At 39.3% G+C, this 18681-nt stretch overlaps 2 protein-coding genes across 3 annotated transcripts in view; one reads left to right on the forward strand and one right to left on the reverse strand.

Moving 5' to 3' along the window:
* trmt6 (tRNA methyltransferase 6 non-catalytic subunit) overlaps positions 1–12503 on the forward strand; it is a 21715-nt gene extending 9212 nt beyond the window's left edge. Inside the window, exons 3-11 of one of the 2 annotated variants that reach the window (XM_048601302.1) lie at positions 315–424; positions 668–759; positions 1159–1242; positions 4155–4279; positions 6173–6519; positions 8262–8350; positions 9930–10032; positions 10124–10210; positions 11649–12503. In XM_048601302.1, coding sequence (XP_048457259.1) covers positions 315–424; positions 668–759; positions 1159–1242; positions 4155–4279; positions 6173–6519; positions 8262–8350; positions 9930–10032; positions 10124–10210; positions 11649–11822 — 1211 coding nt within the window. In that variant the 3' untranslated portion in view covers positions 11823–12503. The remainder of the gene's footprint in view (positions 1–314; positions 425–667; positions 760–1158; positions 1243–4154; positions 4280–6172; positions 6520–8261; positions 8351–9929; positions 10033–10123; positions 10211–11648) is intronic. The other variant, XM_020521882.2, reaches the window with a different exon arrangement.
* A 5408-nt stretch (positions 12504–17911) lies between these two features.
* LOC109921833 (secretogranin-1) overlaps positions 17912–18681 on the reverse strand; it is a 12593-nt gene continuing 11823 nt past the window's right edge. The window contains exon 3 of the mRNA XM_020521884.2: positions 17912–17995. Coding sequence (XP_020377473.2) covers positions 17912–17995 — 84 coding nt within the window. The remainder of the gene's footprint in view (positions 17996–18681) is intronic.

The raw sequence follows: 18681 nt of genomic DNA on the forward strand, positions 1-18681 counted from the left end.
GAAACGTTAACTCTGTTTTCTCCTCCACAGATGCTGCCAGACCTGCTGAGCTTTTCCAGCAACTTTCTTTTTGTTCCTGATTTACAGCATCCGCAGTTCTTTTTGGTTTTTACTAGTTTATGGGAGTTGGGTACAATATTGAGGGCTCTTCACTTGGGTCTGTGTTGAAGCTGGCCAGTTATTTCACATGGAATGATTACATCTTCAGCCTAACACTGTTGGCTAAATTTGACCTTGGTTTATGCAAGTTAAATGGATTTGTGTGGTTTTTAGTTTGTTTTTAAGCAGTCCATGATTTGTTTTAATTCCACCAGAAGCAAATGAAGCTGGTATTGATAACCGAAACATAATTGATGATGGCAAGTCCCAAAAGCTCAGCAGAGATGATATTGAGGCACTTAAAGAGCAAGGATTAAAAGGTCAGGTAGGGATGACTTTTTGATATTTTTTAAATCAGCAGACATGTTATGATACACCTCCTGAAGCAGGTGGGACTTGAACCCAGATCTTCTGGTCCAGAGATGGGGACGTTTCCAATGTTACAAAACCTGAGAAATGACTTTTATACTGGTGAAATTGTCTATTTACAAAGAACTTTCTCCACAGAAATTGTCTTGTTTGTGTCCCCAATTAATTATCGTTAAAACTGAGGTTTTATTTTACACAGGATATTGTCCAACATTTAGTAGAGAATAGCACAACATTTAGAGACAAAACTGGATTTGCTCAAGAAAAGTACATCAAGAAGAAAAAGAAAAAGTAAGATTCTGTTCTTGGGGTAGGAATCGGGTCTCATGTTAGTAGAAAGAGATTTTGCCTTGATTGAGATAAACTGACATGCCAGGATATGTTTTTTCCTCTTTTTAAAAACAATAATTTACCTATGCAAGTAGTTAAGCCTTCTAATTATAAAATCCTAATTGAATCAGTCTGAGCCACTACAATGGCAAAGAAATATCGGTAACTGTTACAGTGTAACCCTAAAATTCAGAAGCAATGTTCTTAAGTTGTTTGTTTGTTTAAAATGCACTTTGACGTCACAGATTGTAACAAGAAATTCAGTTATGTAACTGTTTAAAACCCAAATAAATGTTGGTGTCTTTCACCTTGCAGAGAAATAATTCTCGACATCTTCTAACAGTTAAATCTTGTTGATAGGTATGAAGCATTTATAACTATTCTAAAGCCTACCACTCGCATAATGGCCATGATGTATCATTCCCGTGAGCCAGGTAAAATTTGGTGAGTAAATCAAGTTGATCTTTCTTTTTAGCTTTCTGATATCTGAAGCATATTTCAGACTAGTGACTGAGTTTTGAATTTTAGCAGGGTTCGTACTATATTTCTTTTGGTTTCTGCCTGATGAGAGGTAGATTTTAAATCCTGTATTGTTGGAACTGGAGATAGTAGGAACTGCAGATGCTGGAGAATCCGAGACAACAAGGTGCAGAGCTGGATGAACACAGCAGGCCAAGCAGCATCATTAGGACCTGCTCCTATGACGCTGCTTGGCCTGCTGTATTCATCCAGCTCTGCACCTTGTTGTTAGAATTGGGCAGGGCATTAAGGTGTGATGGAGAATTGTTTCCTACCTATATTGACAGATTGATTCAAGGATGGTTTTCTGAATCTGATCTTTTCTAGCTGCTTTGATTCTGTCCACCAATTATTCCTCTAATTGCAGTATCTTTCTCTTGACTCTTGAATTTAATCCACTTCTACTTTTGCTTTTGGTTTAAAGATCACTTCTCTTTAATTAAAAGAATATTATTTTTCAGAAAGTATTGTTCAGAATGCTTTCTGCATGTATCAAGTAGATTCTTCATTGTTTCTTTTGGTTTCCGTGAAATTGAGTAGATGCCAGTCAAGTAAGTTACATTGTTGAACATCTCTAAGCGTTATAAATGAAATACAAATCCTGTCACGAGGCCATTAATTCATGATCTGATGAAGACAGCTGTAACATAGACACACAGATCATAATAAAGGATAAACCACGGGCTGAGATGAGGGATGTCTTAATTTGGAGGGTAGTGAATCTTTGGAATTCTCTAACCAGGAGAGCTATGGGAACTTGATCATTGAGCAGGCTGAGGGTAGTGTAATAGATGTCTAAATACGATTGACATTGAGTGTTATAGGGATAGCATGGGTAAATACATTTGAGGTGGATAATCAGCCGTGATCTCGAATGGCAAAGCAGGCTTGAAGGAATGAATGGTCTAGCTCTACCACTGTTTTACTGTGTTCTAAAGATTTCACTTGGTAGGCCACATTAGTGGTTGTCACATCATTGTCAAGTGAGATTGCAGGTTCAGCAGCAAGACCGTAGGCTCTGAGTGTCTGGATTGGTCACATGAGGCAATAGCTTAGTGAGCTTATTGCTGCACTGTTAAGGCAGAGACTGGTAATATTCTGAGAAGCTGAGTGCAAGTCCCACCACAGCGGATGGTGAAGTTTGAATTCAATTTTTTAAAAAATCTGAAATAAGACTCAAGTGGTGACCATGAATCCATGGTCAATTGTTGGAAAAACCCATCTGGTTCAATAATCTCTTTTAGGGAAGGAAACCTGGTCAGGCCTACATGTGACTCCAGACCCACAGCAATGTGGTTGACTCTTAACTGTCCTCTCGGCAATTAGAGATGGGCAATAAATGCTGACTTAGCCAGCAGCGCCCTCATCCCCTGAATAAACAATGATAAAAACATGAGCTATTAGCCTCAGTTTTACAGCCAAATTGACTGACTGCATTTACCACTGTGCTCAAAGAAAGCTGCCCACAGAGTAGTCCCTGGCCTGAATTTCACGTTTCCTGATGTTAAGTTCATTCTGGCATCAGCTATAGTGGATCTCTGACATCAGCAACAGCGATGTCATCAAGCTTGCTAAGCAGCTAATTGCATGGAAGATTTTTAGAGGCAGAAAAACAGGAAATAAAAAGCATCTTTTATTAATTCATTTATTTTGTTCTCTAAAATTAGTATTAAAGATTCTGACGTGGGATTGAAGTAGAAAATGAAATATCATAAATTTAATTTTAAAAGTACCATCTTTGGAGCTTATGGAGAGTGGATCCACAAATACAAAATTAATTGTTCAGGGTTGTTCAACAGTATTTTCAGTTCACTATAATGTCCTACTCTGTTATATCTCGTGAAAATACTACAGCATTTTGAATGTGATTTCACAGTGAGACTACTCACACAAAATGTTTGCATCAATGAAAATGGTTTAGGATTTCCATAAGAGGGATTTGATAACATTATCTACCTTTTTGGAGGATTGGAGAGTCACAGGCAGCAATCTCTGAATTTCTGCCTTTAACTGGTCAGTTAAGTGTGTACAGTGAAGTTGCTGTCAAATTTGAATGGTGACAGTGACCGCTTTGCTAACATTACAGCCACTAAATTGAGGCCACTGCTAAACTGGATTTATTGTGGTCACACAAGGTAGAGTGCTAAAGTAGCACGGTGGATTATGCAGATAAAAATTGCAACCAGTTGGGATAGGTTGAGATAGTTTTGTTTTAATCAAGTGAGGTTTGAAAAGAGACCCATCCTCCTTCTGGTTTACCTGTTTTAAATCCTTCATTAACTGGTTTTGTTTTGAATGTGCTTCATTAATATCTTATGTCCATGATCACCTTTTGACCCATGACTAAACAAGTGCAATAGCTTGGTTTACTGGAAATAGCTGGTGTGAAATCTGATTTGTGAGTAGTTCACACACAAGATGCATATCTGGGGACAATAAACGGGTTTATTGTGCACCTGCTGAATGCTGTCCCGTATTAATTCATATCCAAGTTTAGCTCTTAGAGGTGAATTGGCGTATTAGCATATCTGAATTTTCTTTTTGGGCATATGGAAAGGAATCGGAAAAAATCCAATTTATATCATGTATTATTTTTGTTCTAGTTTAAATAGGATTACACTTAACATACTTAAGTTTTGATTTTTGTTCTGCCCATTTGAAACTAGTTGCTGGGTCTGCTGTTACTTTTTGACAGTTTTGTGATGGGGTGAGAGGAATGGAGAGGGGAGAGAAAGACTGGCTTGCTTGCACAATCATCTTTAAACTGCATTATTAATGTTGCTTTATCCCCAACAGAATTAACACCATTATTACTAATTTTTTTTTTTTTTTCCTAGCTATTTAAGGTATGACACGCTGGCTCAGATGTTAACTCTTGGGAACATCCATGCAGGCTCCAAAGTAATTGTAGCAGAAACCTGTGCTGGTCTGGTGCTTGGTGCTGTAATGGAGAGATTGGGAGGTAATGAAATCTGAATTTGCACCATATTCACTTGAATTCCTAATGTGTTGAGACTTTATTGTAGTAAGTGTAACCAAACAGGTCAGCTAAAGAAGCTTCGCAATTGTACAGATTGACCTTTTAATTGACTGAGTGAAGCTTAACCTATTAGCAGTGTATCTTACTGAAGTTAAGTTTGAAAAGCTCAATTGGGAGTACTGGTTCAAATTTTAATGTCCCATCCAAATGTAAACATCATCATCCACAACAGGTATTTGTGCAAATTGACCTCCAAGTACAAATGTTACAATGAGTTCAGAATATCTTGTTTAAATCCATGCTTTGCTCTTCATTCACTATCATGTTTATTGATCTGCTACTATCACTTCTTTCCAATTTAAAAAAAAAATCAAATTTTGTGGCACATGTTCAATTCCTGAGCACGTGGTGAACAATGGATTGGTGAGAGAAATGAGGGTTCACCGCAAAGAAATGCAAGTTTGGAGTAGGGATGCAATGTTGATTACCTTTATTTTCTGTAACAATGTAACTTTTAATTTCATAATTGAACATCCCTCCCTTATCGCATTTGCAACGTAAACATCATGGTGTATACATTGGAAATGAATCATTAGCAATGCACTTAGAGTATAAAAGCCAAGCAAAAGTATCATCAAGAAAGAAGGATCAGACAGAATTAGTTCTGCTACTAGATATAACACGCAAAAGGAAACCACAACTTCCCAGTTCCAAATCTCTCATTAAATATCATTGTTTTACTGTGATTTACAAATCCTAACTATTCTGTCTTCTAAAGTGTGGAGCTGGAGGAACACAGCAGGCCAGGCAGCATCTCAGGAACAGGAAAGCTGATGTTTCGGATCGGGACTCTTCTTCAGAAATGGAGGTGGGGTTGGGGGGTGGGGGGAGTTCAGAAGTAGAGAGAGGAGGGGTGGGGCTGGGGGAGGTAGGTGGGATGGTGATAGGTGAGTGCATGTAGGCAGTGGTCAGGATTGGTCAGTGAGGTGGGAGTGGTGGATAGGTGGGAAAGAAGATGGACAAGTTGTGTCAGGTCAAGGAGGTGGGGATGAGAGGGAGGATTGGTCATGGGATGAGGCTGGGGTTGGGGGGGGTTTTGAAACTGGTAAAATCCATGTTTAGGCCATCAGACTGTAGGCTCCCACGGCAGAATATGAGGTGCTGCTCCTTCAGTTTGTAGGTGGCATCATTGTGATACTGGAGGAGGCCCAGGGTGGACATGTCACCTAGGGAGTGGAAGGGGGAGTTAAAACGTTCCATGACCAGAAGGTGGTGTTGACTCCAGCATGTGCAGCTCTTGCTATCTCATATTCTGTCTTCTAACCCTGTTTGATATTGCCCTGTAAGAATATATTCCCCGGAATTACTTAGTTGTTTGGAATTTTCAAACCGTTTAGCTTCAGTCCTCAATTCCACATAATTCCAGCGCAGACATCAATTTGGTCAATTGCCTGCATTATCCATCTGTCATTCCTGGTATGGCCCCGTGTTTACTGTAGTACAGGGGGCAAAGCATTGAGCGTGTCTGGTGTTTAACTGACTGAAATCCCCATCACCAGATCGGGCTAGACTACCTCAAGCTCAATTGATTCTCATCCTCCTTTGCAATCTACTTATACCCCACTCCATGTAGTTCTCCAATCAACCTTTCACCATCTTTACTGTTTGAGCTGCTTATTAGCCTCTTTCTTATGATAAGAACTTCCTGTTTAATTGCTTCCCTTCATGTTGCCTACCTTACTAAGCTGTCATTGGTTCAAGAGTGTTACTTGAAATCCTAATTTATCTTTCACCTTCAAAGTGACCACCCAGTAAGAGTGTCTAAATAATAATAAACTATCTATTCTGTGTCTCCTGTTTAATCTTTTCCTGCAGGTTTTGGTTCCGTTATCCACGTGTATCCAGGTAGCTTGCCTGTCAGGGCAGCGATGGAGAATTTTGGCTTTCCAAAATCCTTCTATAACCATCTATTTGATTTTCCTATCAACAAATTGAACAGTCTTCTTTCTGGAGGTTTTTCAGCTGAGAAGGAAACACTGCAAAAACAAACTGAAGTTATGATGGAAGAAGGTAATGGGAGCCCACTGAACACCTACCAGGGTGATGGGATGCCTTGTGGTGAGACTGTGATGGATAACAACCAATCTGAGGAAACTAAGCCCATGGATGTTGCTTGTGAGGAGGCTGAAAATAAAGAAAAAAATACAGACAGAAAGTCCAACGTAAGATTTGTTCCTGTAGGACGTAATGTGGAATGTTAAATTCTAATGTAGCCAATTTCAATGGCCCAGGTGTTTTAAATAGTTACGGTATGGGAGCAGAAACTTTTCCAGATTGATTGTGACTTCTTACCTACAGGTAGCTGGTTCCATTGGTGTAAAGCAACACTAAAATAGTGATAATATTCACAATGTCACAAAGCATATTGGTTTTAATGCTATGTTTTTCTTCTACGCAGAAAATGGTCATCAAGTAAATTGAAAACCGAAAGAACTGTGGATGCTGTAAATCAGGAACTAAAACAGAAGTTGCTGTAAAAGCTCAGCAGGTCTAGCAGCATTTGAGAGGAGAAATCAGAGTTAACATTTCGGGTCTGGTGACCCTTCCTCAGTTCTTCCTCAGACCCGAAACATTAACTCTAATTTTTTTTTTCTTCACAGGTGCTGCCAGACCTGCTGAGCTTTTCCAGCAACTTCTGTTTTTGTTCCGTCAAATAAATTGATTCAGTAAAGCAGGGTTTACGGTGTTGTGACCTAGCAAAATGCTAAATAATTGCACCTATTTAAATATAATTTTGTCATTGCACTTTTTTAAACTGGAAAGACGCTTACACTTTACTATAATACACTTTTGCTTCAGTCATTAGCTGTATTATAACATTTTTGTGCTAATCACTTCTCCATATTTAGTCTTGAATACGACATCTTTCCAATTTTTGTCCTTTATTTTGTAATGTTAGTTTATGCCACATCATTCAACACATTTTAGACTCATTTACTGATGCTGCTAGTTGTGGGAAGTCATTGCTTTCTGTCACTAAGGGCTTCAACATTTTGTTCTGCTTTAGTCAAATACTCTAGTCAAACTAGCAAATTTCTATCTTTCCTAGGTACCGTGCTCTGTTTAAGGTGCTGCTAGTTTGCTCAGGCCTTCTCAAGCAAAAGTAGATTTCAGCAAGTGTATTTTTGACCATTATCATCAGAACTCCCTAGGTTATTATGCTTGATGATTTGAAATGCATTTCTTAAGAGGACAATGAACAATTGAACTTTTTCCCCCTCTATTCCCAAAATTCATAATACTGTTGTAATATCTCTGTAGTTTGATAATCTGAGTTCCATTGTACCCACATGAGCAGCTAATTGCTCCTATTCTTGTGTACTTTCTAGACCTATGGACACAATTTTTTTATTTTTTAAAAAAAGCACGGGAACAGTATTCCTTTAAAATCATGCCTTCCCTTCACTTGGGACTCCATACATCTTACTTTATTCTGACTGTTTTCTCTCTGTGACAATGTTTTCCTTTAACATTAAAAACAGAAAGAACTGCAGATGCTATAAATCAGGAACAAAAATAAAGTCGCTGGAAAAGCTCAGCAGATCTGACAGCATCTGTGAAGGAAAAAACAGAGTTCATGTTTCAGGTCCGGTGACCCAGTTCTGAGGAAGGGTCACCCGACCTGAAATGTTAACTGTTTTTTCTTTCACAGATGCTGCCAGACCTGCTGAGCTTTTCCAGCAACTTTATTTTCTTTCCTTTAGCGTGCTTCCTGTAGGAAAACGAGTGTTTTAAAATTCTCAAAATTTAAAGCACTCTCGATCTGAAACCAAATCTTCTTTATTTAATTGCTGCCCTTTCCCAGTATAGGCCAGGTTTCTAACCTAGTTTTATGCTTGTTCTGGTGCAAATTTTAGTCTTCCAAAGTCAAACTGGACTCCATCTTTGTTGACATGTTTCTTAGCAGGTTGAAGAGAGGAAGAGTAAGCAAGAAGATCGGCTGAAGAAATTACAGACCGCTGCAGCTGTGCTTCAGGAAAGAAATGCAGATGGGTGAGCTGATATAACAAATGAACTCCATTATAATTCTGTTGCAGATCTTTTTTATAATCGTAGAATCCCGACAGTGTGGAAACGGGCCCTTCGGCCCAACAAGCCCAAACCAACCCTTGGAGCATCCCACCCAGATCCATCGTCCTATAACCCACCTAAGCTACACATCCCTGAACACTGGGCAATTTAGCATGGCCAATCCACCTAACCTGCACATCTTTGGACTGTGGGAGGAAACCGGAGCACCCGGAGGAAACCCACACAGACACTGAGAGAATGTGCAAACTTCACAGAGTCGCCCGAGGGTAGAATTGAACCTTGGGTCCCTGGCGATGTGAGGCAGCTGTGCTAACCTCTGAGCCACCGTGCTACCCTATAAATGGCAATGTGATAGTTTGAATGCACCTGATGTTTACAAATAGTAATCAACATTTATCCAGCGTGAATTAAAACTTGCAGAAATTGCAAAAGTAAAACAAAGCTAAATTATCCCAATTTTGCCCTGGTCAACCCCACCTTCCATAAACTAAGTTCATATTAAATTCTACCCATATCTTAACTTGTACAAAGCCACATTCATCCATCACCCATGTGCTTTTCCTCCACTGTGTTACCTTCTTCTCCATAACCACCACCTTTATTAGAATTCACATGTGTTCAAATTCCTCTTAACATTCAACAGCCCCTCGGAAATCTGCATTCCTCCAACTCTGGCATCTTGGCCATATCTCATCTCCTTTAACGTACTATCAATCATCTCAGTCCAAAATTCTGGAATTCGTTCCCTAAATCACCTAACATCTGTAAGCCCCTTAAAATCATCCCTTTTGGTCAAGCTTTGATCACCAGTCCAAATGAGCTGAATTTTCTTCACCTTAGTGAGTGACAAACTTGGAGGTAAGGTCTCTCAAAAATATCTGAGCCACATCAGGGCAGCTACCCAACATATTACCATGGCCCTTGAAGATCCCAAGGGTGAGCAGGAAAGCTGATTAACCACCTGCACCATGGAAATGAGCAGCCAGTGTACATAGGGCCTCCATGAAGAGTAACATTACCAGCTCACTAGCATTTTGCTATCAGTGGCACAATCAATTAACGTGCAGAGGCTGCTAATGTTATGAGAGGTGGCCGCTCTGCAAGTTCAGTGTCTTCAAGGTAAAATGCCCTGTCCCCTGAAATGGGATCTGAGCAGGATAGCCTTCTGCGACCCCAAAAAGACAACTGGATTCTTCTCCCCACTGATCTGGGGGACCTATTACAGACACGTCACACCCCGGACATGATGTTGTGCTGGCTTAGTTATGGGGACAACATGAGACCCTAAAGTCCACAGGTCTGCCAAATATTGCTTCCTTCAGTTTACTTTGGCCAGTGTACTTTTATATAACACTGTAGGATGTTTTACTGTGATAAATACTGTGCCCTCTAAATCATTTTATTTGCTGTGAATAGTCCAGCTTCAGTTTAAATAAAATACCATAGTTCTGTCCAGCCATTTTGTTCTAAATTCAAAGTTGGCTAATGTCAGATAAATGAAAATAAATTTTGTTGAGTTAAATGTTTTTATTTCTTGAAGGTTAATTATTGCAAGTCGCCTGTACCCCAGCCCCTTATTACTTTGTCTTTTGGAGTTTGTGGCACCATCTAGACCGTTTGTCATCTACTGCCAGTACAAAGAGGTAAAAGAAAAACTATATAAAAGTAGATTGGTTTGATTAAATATTTCGGACCATGATTCAGTTCATTAACTTGTTTTCTTCCTCCATTTAGCCTTTGCTTGTGTGCTATTCAAATTTACGAGAAAGGGGTGGAGTTGTCAACCTGAGGTTATCTGAAACATGGCTGAGAGGCTACCAGGTAAACCTAAATTAAACACTGAACAAGATGACTTCTAATGTAGAATTTCAGAGACAGGTTTTTGGCACCCATGATCTTATGTCCTATTGAGCTACACTGCTGCATGTACTCTTATTAGGTAGATACATTGTTAATGCAGTGGATGTTTTAATTCATGTGATGTCTTCTAAACTGAGTTTTCCTGAGCTAAGTACATTAATTTGTCCAAGATTGTCTTCAGTTTATACAAATAATTGTTGTCTCGACAGATCCACAGATTTTCCACTTGTTTTGCTGTAATATCACCAGTTTTCTTTCCGCTAACTCGTTCTAACTCACCAGTCCTCATCAATTATATCTGTTGCATGTGCTCTATCACTGTAGCTTTATTAGATTTTTAGTCCATCAAACCTGGTTTGTTTCTCAGCAAAGTCCGATTACAAAGGTAATTTTGCTGAAATGGTCTTGCATTGTAATTTTAACATGGCAGTTTAACCAGTTAGTGAGAACTGTGCAAGGGGCCATAGTACAGAAGAGCACCAAGTACTTGAGTTAATTTTACATGCTCAAACTATTAAGTTTAGGTCATCCAGCCTAAATCCAGTTTTTCTGAAGATTGTCATCATGAGAGAGAGCAAATAAACACCACAAAATCATAGCATTGTTGCAATACAGAAGGAGGCCATTCTGTCCATTGTTTGTACCAGCTCTGTCTGAATGAACAAGTTGCTTGGTGCCAGTCTCCAAAGGTTTCCCCATAACCTTACACGTTGTTTCTTTTTCATATAACTTTCTAATTCCCTTTTTGAATGCTTTGATTGAACCTGCCTCCACCACACATCTTAAGGCGGTACATTCCAGACCCTAACCGCTCACTGCATAAATGTTGTTTTTTTTCATCTTTTATAGCTTTTACCAATTACTTTAAATATATGCACTCATTATTGATCTTTCCACTAATTGTGACATTTTCTCTATCTATTCCAAACTGTCCACACTTCTCATGATTTAGAATAGCTGTCAAAATTTCTTTCAACCCTATTTGTTTTTCCATGGAAAATAGTCCAAACATCTGCATTTTGTCTTTGTAACTAATTTCTTCTTTGCACACGTTCCAACATGTTCACCTCCTTAATAATGTGCCACGCAGAAATGGATGCAGTACTCAAGCTGAGGCCAAAGTGTTTTGAACAAGTACAACATATCCTCCTTTTTCTTGTATTATGTCCCTATTAATAAAGCCTAGGACACTGTATGCTTTATTAACCTTGCTCCCAACCGGTTATGCCTCCTTGAATGGCTTATGTATACGTATGTGAGGTCCCTCTGCTCCTGCACTCCTTTTACCATTTTCTTTGAACAGTTATCTAAAGAAAAAGTCTTTTTAAAGAAAAATATTCTAAATTTCTGGCATTAATTTACATCAATGTATAAAAATTAATTTATACAAATATTTCAGGTTTTGCCAAACCGGACTCATCCCAAGCTGACAATGAGTGGAGGCGGTGGCTACATCCTGACCGGTATTACTGTTGCTATGGACAGAACAAAATCAGTTGCCAATATTTCTAATTCTCAGAGGGCTGAAGAACGTCCGGCCAAAAGACAAAAAATTGAGGAATCCAAAAGTTAGCCTTCCTCCAAGTACTGTAGCTAATCCTGAAACTGATTATTGGAGCTCATTGTGGAGCTGATTGTAAAGCTCAAACTGCAAGTTTCTACAGACTGCTATATGTTTATTTTCTTATCAATGGTATTTGTGCCATTTGGAATTTTCTGCTATGATGTGGAGCATCAGCAAAAGTGATTTTGCATCTGTGATGTAGGTGCTCTCCATGCACAGACAAGTATTGCTATGTACCAGTGTACAATGTTTCTTTATATCCCCAATTCTGCAAAAAGTAAAAGAAATGAAATTAAGTATTTTTTTGAAAAATGTGTTCATGCTGCAATTACATACAAGAAAAGTTTTTAGTTTGAAAGTTGTAAAACTCTCCTTGAATATTTGTTCCAGGCAACCTCGGCCTGTCAAGGGACTCTAACTTCACAAAATGAAGGTCCTAATTAATTAGGAATTGTGACCAGCTGTAAAATACATTTTTTTTTCCCACAGTTTCATTCATATCAAGTTATGGAAACTAACTTCATGCACTGAAGTACTTTTCTTGATGGATTTAGCTATTTTAAATTGATTTTATTTATAATTTGTACAGTGGTTTTCATTGCTAGTTTATCTATATTGAAAGTGTCACATCACTGGAATCAACTATGAAAAAATTGAGTTATCTGAAATAAATCCATTTAATCAAGCTTATTTTAAACTTAATTGCCTTTCCAAATAATTATTTGGTCCAACACAGTCCTGTTTTCATGAACTGCATGTATGGAAGATTTGATTCAATGTTCAAAAACACTTTCTGTCCCTAGTTACTTGCTGCTTTCACCTAAAATTTGAAAGTTCAAATATGGTATCCATTCAATTTCTACAGTGTTTAAAAAGTTCACTTTTGAAGAAAATTTTGCATGTATTGAAAACCTGCTTGGATCGCAAAGACTTGACAGGCTCTCAAACTGTAATAGTACTGCTTATGTATTTTAAATATTCTTCAATTCAAACTGCCTTGTCTTAAATTTGCCATGGAAAAATATAAACAAAACAGTTGAGTTTTCTTTTGCTTCTAACATTATCTTCCATTTTTGATGTTTTAAGAACCCCAATGAAATTTGTACCTCATAAACCAACTCCCCAGTCAAAAATGCAGCCATACTTTGAGCGGTCCGGATGTTTTACTCCACTGTACTGTCCTATTAATTAGACTGTTCCAAATGTTTTATCACCATCTGTTCATACTGGTTTGCCCTGCAGTAATACAGAGTTCACCAGATCTTTTATTTTGTACAGCTCAAGTTCTTGCTAAATCTCCTCTCATTTCTCCAATTTAGTCTTTCTAGAATGTGTACTAGGCTTCTTTAATTTTTTTGTATTTCATTCCCATTACATTGGGATTTTATTCCTTCCTAATTAATGTTTTATTCAATTTTGACTTGTGACCCAATATTGTGTTTAGTAGTTTCTGACCTGGCTATGTATTCTATACATTTAATATTTGATCCTGGACCAGACCAGACATCTTGATATAATCCTGATTCAGAGATAGTAGGACCTGCCGATGCTGGAGAATCTGAGATAACAAGGTGTAGAGCTGGCAGGCCGAGCAGGAAAGCTGACGTTTTGGGTCTGGACTCTTCTTCAGAAATGGGGGAGGGGAAGGGGATTCTGAAATAAATAGAGAGAGAGGGGGAGGCGGATGGAAGGTGGATAAAGGAGCAGATAGGTGGAGAGGAGACGGACATGTCAAGGAGGTGGAATGGAGCCAGTAAAGGTGAGTGTAGGTGGGGAGTTAGGATGGGGGTTCGTCAGTCCAAGGGAAGACTGACAGGTCAAGGAGGTGGGGATGAGACTGGTAGGTAGGTGGTGGGGGTGGTGTAGGTCAGTGAGGTGGGAGAAAAGACGGACAGGTCAAGGAGGCGGGGATGAGCTGGGATGGTTTTGGGATGAAGTCGGGGGTGGGGAGATTTTGAAGTTTGTGAAGTCCACATTGAGACCATTAGGCTGCAGGGTTCCTACGCGAAATATGAGGTGCTGTTCCTGCAACCTTCAGGTGGCCTCGTTGTGGCATGAGAGGAGGCGCAGGATGGACACCTCATCCAAGTAGTGGGAGGGGGAGTTGAAGTGGTTCGCGATTGGGAGGTGCAGTCGTTTATCGTGAACCAAGCGTAGGTGTTCCACAAAGCAGTCTCCAAGCCTTCGCTTGGTTTCCGCGATGCAGAGGAGGCCACATTGGGAACAGCGCATACAGTATACCACATTAGCAGATGTGCAGGTGAACATCTGTTGATGTGGAAGGTTTTCTTGGGGCCTGGGATGGGGGTGAGGGACTTCACAAGTTTCAAATCTCCCCACCCTCGATCTAATCCCAAAACCAGCCCAGATCGTCCCTGCCACCTTGACCTGTCCGTCTTTTCTCCCACCTATCAGGTCCTCTCACTTCACTGACCAACCCCCAGCCCCATCTCCTACCTACCAGCCTCATCCCTGCCTCCTAGACCTGTCCGTCTTCCCTTGACTGACCAACCCCCATCCTAACTCCCCACCTACACTCACCTTTTGCTGGCTCCATCCCCACCTCCTTGACCTGTCTGCTCCTTTTATCCACCTTCCATCCACCGCCCCCCACCTCTCGCCCTATTTATTTCCGAATCCCATTCCCCTCCCCCAGTTCTGAAGAAGGGTCCAGACCCAAAACTTTAGCTTTCCTGCTCCTCTGATGCTGCTTGGCCTGCTGTGTTCATCCAGGGTCAGGGTCACCAAATTATGCTACCATCTGGTTAACACCATTCCCCTTTATTTTTAAAGTGGACAATGATGACTTCCAAAGGACTTAAACTGAAGGCAATAAATTCCACACATTTGAACAAATAACAATATTTTACAAATTAGAACTGTAATACAATCTACCAGTATCTGTGCAGTTTATTTCTAACATCCACAGTTAACTTGTAAGCGTGGGTAATATACTGTGATAAAACATTCCACAATGCACATCAATTGGTAAATGCTACCAAAACTGATTCCTTCAATTTCTCAGCAGTTGCCCCAGTTGTTAATGTCATGGATCATTAGATTTTACAAGGCATTCAATTCCTCATTTTTGCTCATTTGGCATTAATTCCCTTTCAAGAGCTGTTTCATCATGGAGTGCCTGAATGAATGTTCTTCCAGTTTATCACCCTGTGGTTATAGATCTGCACTGTGAACTTCTAAGCATAACTCCTGGTCTTCACTAGCAGCTGGGTACTCTGAGCCAGATATGTCCCTGAGTTCTTCCCTTAGCTCTAATCTTGCTCAGTTGTATGAAGCAGTTACTACTGCAGACGTTCCAACCCTCACGCACTCGGCTGCCCTGAAGTACTAATGCTTCCAAGGCCTTCTCGGCTTCTGCTAATGCAGGGCAAGTGACCTTCCCACTTTCTCAACTCGTCAGGGCTACTGGGAGCTAAATAACTGCTTTTGCCATCTTCCCTGCATGACAGCTGAACATTTTTTAAATTTTCTTTTCAGTACCCTTTTGTAGGTTGTACAGTTTGTTCCATTTATATTAACATGCTACTGCTACTGCTCAGTTTTCCAACACGATATTGTTTATTCCATTTATTGCATGATTGTGTTATAAATTAATACTTATGCTTTTAGTCAGATTCATATTTGTTAGTATGGATTTTTTTTTTGGGAAAAAAAGCCCAACCTGAATTTGTATTGTTGTAATTGACATTTGACGTGAACTACAGAATTTCAGGAAAGTTGCATTTCACTATCTGTAATACAAGTCACGTCCCTGTTGGGGAAGGATGGAGAGCGGTGAGAGGAAGGAGGTGGTCAGTCTATTCTGTTGTGTGCACTGATGATGCTGGAGTAAATGCTGACCTCTTGTAATTTAGCTGGCCATCTTGTTTAAATCGGTGCTCTGTGCAGTAACTTGAGATTTATGCAAAGATGGAGATTGAGACCATGCAGCTCCTAAAAATGCCATATCTGCAATTTCAAGTAATGTGACTCCATTCTTTAGAAATACCAAAGCAATTTGTAAAGTTTGTTGAATTTGGATTATTTGTGTAATATGGGAACTGAGGTCAATGCACTTTAAAGGTACTGTAGACATTATCAAAAAATATTTATCTACTCAAAATGGATGCTAATAAAATTTGCCACAAGTGTGGAAAATTAAGTATTCAGTTGCATCTTTAGATTAAATGTGGACCTAAAGCAGCTGTATGCTTGAAAATGTACGCAGGAAGACCATTTCAAAAAAAAATCGATGGGTATCCATTTCCCAACTCTCATCATCTGACCAGTTGATCAAATGTTGTACATCACACAGGCCCTGAAAACATGCTGTGCATCGTATTTGGTATTAATTCTGTAATAGTGCGAATGAGAAAATAAATGTGAAAAACATCTGCATCTCAACAGTGGTGATAAATTGAAGTTTCATTCACAATCACCACCACAAAAGTGATTTCAAAAGATCCCCAAACACTATGGGCAGAAATTTGAACTGGAGAGGTGGGCACCCTGCTTCCTCCATGAAAGAGTACACAGTTCACATAGTCCAGACTCTAGCCTTTCAGTGGGTTGAACTAGTGCTGAGCAAGACTTCTCACTGGCAAGAAATTGCACCCTCTGAAGCTGCCAGTAATCAGAACTCAGAAGTGGGCCTTGCCACCACTGTGGACTCTGCACCGGGACCCAATGGATCCCCAAATTGAGGTAAGTTGGGGGCCTCTGGATAGAGGTGTAGGATAGGTTTTAAAGTACAGCTGGGTAGGAAGGAAATGTAAACTAAGTACCAGAGTAATGGAAGCATGTTTGACCTCTTTGGAATCAGAGTCATACTGGGTTTGAAGCATTAACTCTGTTCCTGCTAGACTTGCAGAGATTCTCTTGCACTTTGTTTTTTTATTTCAGATTTCCAATGTCACTGTTTTGCTTTCCTAGAAAGGAAGGGGAATATACTTGGGGAAGTGGAGAGGCAGACCCTGTTATACTAGAACTCGTTTTTCTTTCTTCTCTCCCTGCCCGCCCACCACCACCATCCACTCCCAAAATAAACACCACTTTCTGTAAATAGACAGTTCACTACTGCTCAACTGTATTGAGACGTTTATTATTGGGATCAATTGAGTTTTTAATTATGCAGTAAACTCTGAGGTGGGTGTGGACATTGTGGACTGGCCACCAATCCTCTTTTGCATGTCCTACCACCTCATCCCCAATGAAAACTTAAGAATGTAATATTTAGCCCTGTTTTAGTTTGGGTTGTTTTTACCCCACCCATCACTACCTCAACTACCTTACTTCCAGATCAAAATCATTAAATTAATTAATCTGGTCATTAATGCTAAACATTTTGGTGATCGTTTGCACAAATTGCAACATTTCCAACATTAGTGTGATGCCAGTGGACACTTTACTCCTTCAGTTGTAACACACAAGCGTAGTAAGGTCATGAAACATACTATATAAATGCAAGTTTTTTTTTAATTTATTTGAATTCATTTTCATGAATGTGTTGAAATATCTATCCCAACTGTGGACTGTAAATGGCATCAGTTTGTTTACCTCTTTTTAAAAAAAACATACAGTTGGTAATGTAGCCCACCAGAAATGTATTTTATGATATAACTGATGCTGAAATGCTGTTCAGGCCTTGGCGGTTAAGTAATTGTTATTGAATTCAGTTGCATTTTGCCATTTCAGTATTTGCTTTTTTTTTTCATAGTTGGCTGAAAGTAGCAGTGACACAGGATTGGAGTCAGTTCATCTCTATTTTTATTTATAGCAAATTACAGGCTGAACCATGGCACAGCAATAATGTGAAATTAATGTGAAGATGATAAGATCTGACAGTTTTCATGAACAAGGAACCCAACCTGTTGTTTAATGTTTCATGCTTTTAAATCTGCATAACATTTAACAATATGGAAATGCACAATGGAAACATTACCAGTATTCTAAAACACAGCACCTAGTGAACAACAAAAGACATTGTGATACTGTGCAAGTCGCCTTTTCACTCTAAATGCATGATATATATGGCTCCTCTTTATTTTTAAAAATATGGTATAGCAGAGAAGCTAATTGACTTTTCTGACAACATTTTGTTAATTTCTTTGACTTCCATGTAGCTTTTCTGCCATTTTCTCCAGTTCCAAGTCCATAGCTGCCAAATTCTCCAGTTCCTTCTCCTTTAGGGACAATGAAAAACAATTCATTATTTATCTCAACTCTATTCAAGATTGTGCCAATGGAAATTTTCCAATTGTAGTACAGAATAAATGCTATTTCAATAGAACTGAAAGCTATTTTATTGATGTGGGAAATCTGAAATTCTTAGACCTGGCAACATCAAAGGAGAAAGAAATAGCAGTTCTGGTGAAGGAGTCCAGACCTGAAATATTAACTGCTTGTCCATGGATACAAAAGGAAGCATGTGTGGAAATTGTGATGGTATGACTGATGATAATCTTCCAATACTGATTAAACAATGAGTTGCTGCCAGAGAACTAGAAAATGGTAAATGCTGCACCCTGATTCAAAAAAGGGTATAAGTATAAACTTTGTAAATTCAGGCAAATCTATTGTGGAAAATCTCTTTGAAACAATAAATTGGGACAAAGTTAAATCATTTGAACAACTGCATGTTAGTAATGGAAAACCAGCAGCAATTTTAACTTGAGTTATTTGATGAGGTAATAACGAGGGCTGATGAAGGTAATGCAATTGATTTCATTGAGGAAATGCCTGTTGTATGGCACATTAAATTTGCTACTCTCCTTTTTATTCCTTAAGCCCAATGTCTAGGAATCGGTAATGGTAAATGGGAGATAGTAGGAACTGCAGATGCTGGAGAATCCGAGACAACAAGGTGCAG

This window comes from Rhincodon typus, chromosome 9, assembly GCF_021869965.1.
Source record: "Rhincodon typus isolate 14 chromosome 9, sRhiTyp1.1, whole genome shotgun sequence".
Lineage (NCBI taxonomy): Eukaryota > Metazoa > Chordata > Chondrichthyes > Orectolobiformes > Rhincodontidae > Rhincodon > Rhincodon typus.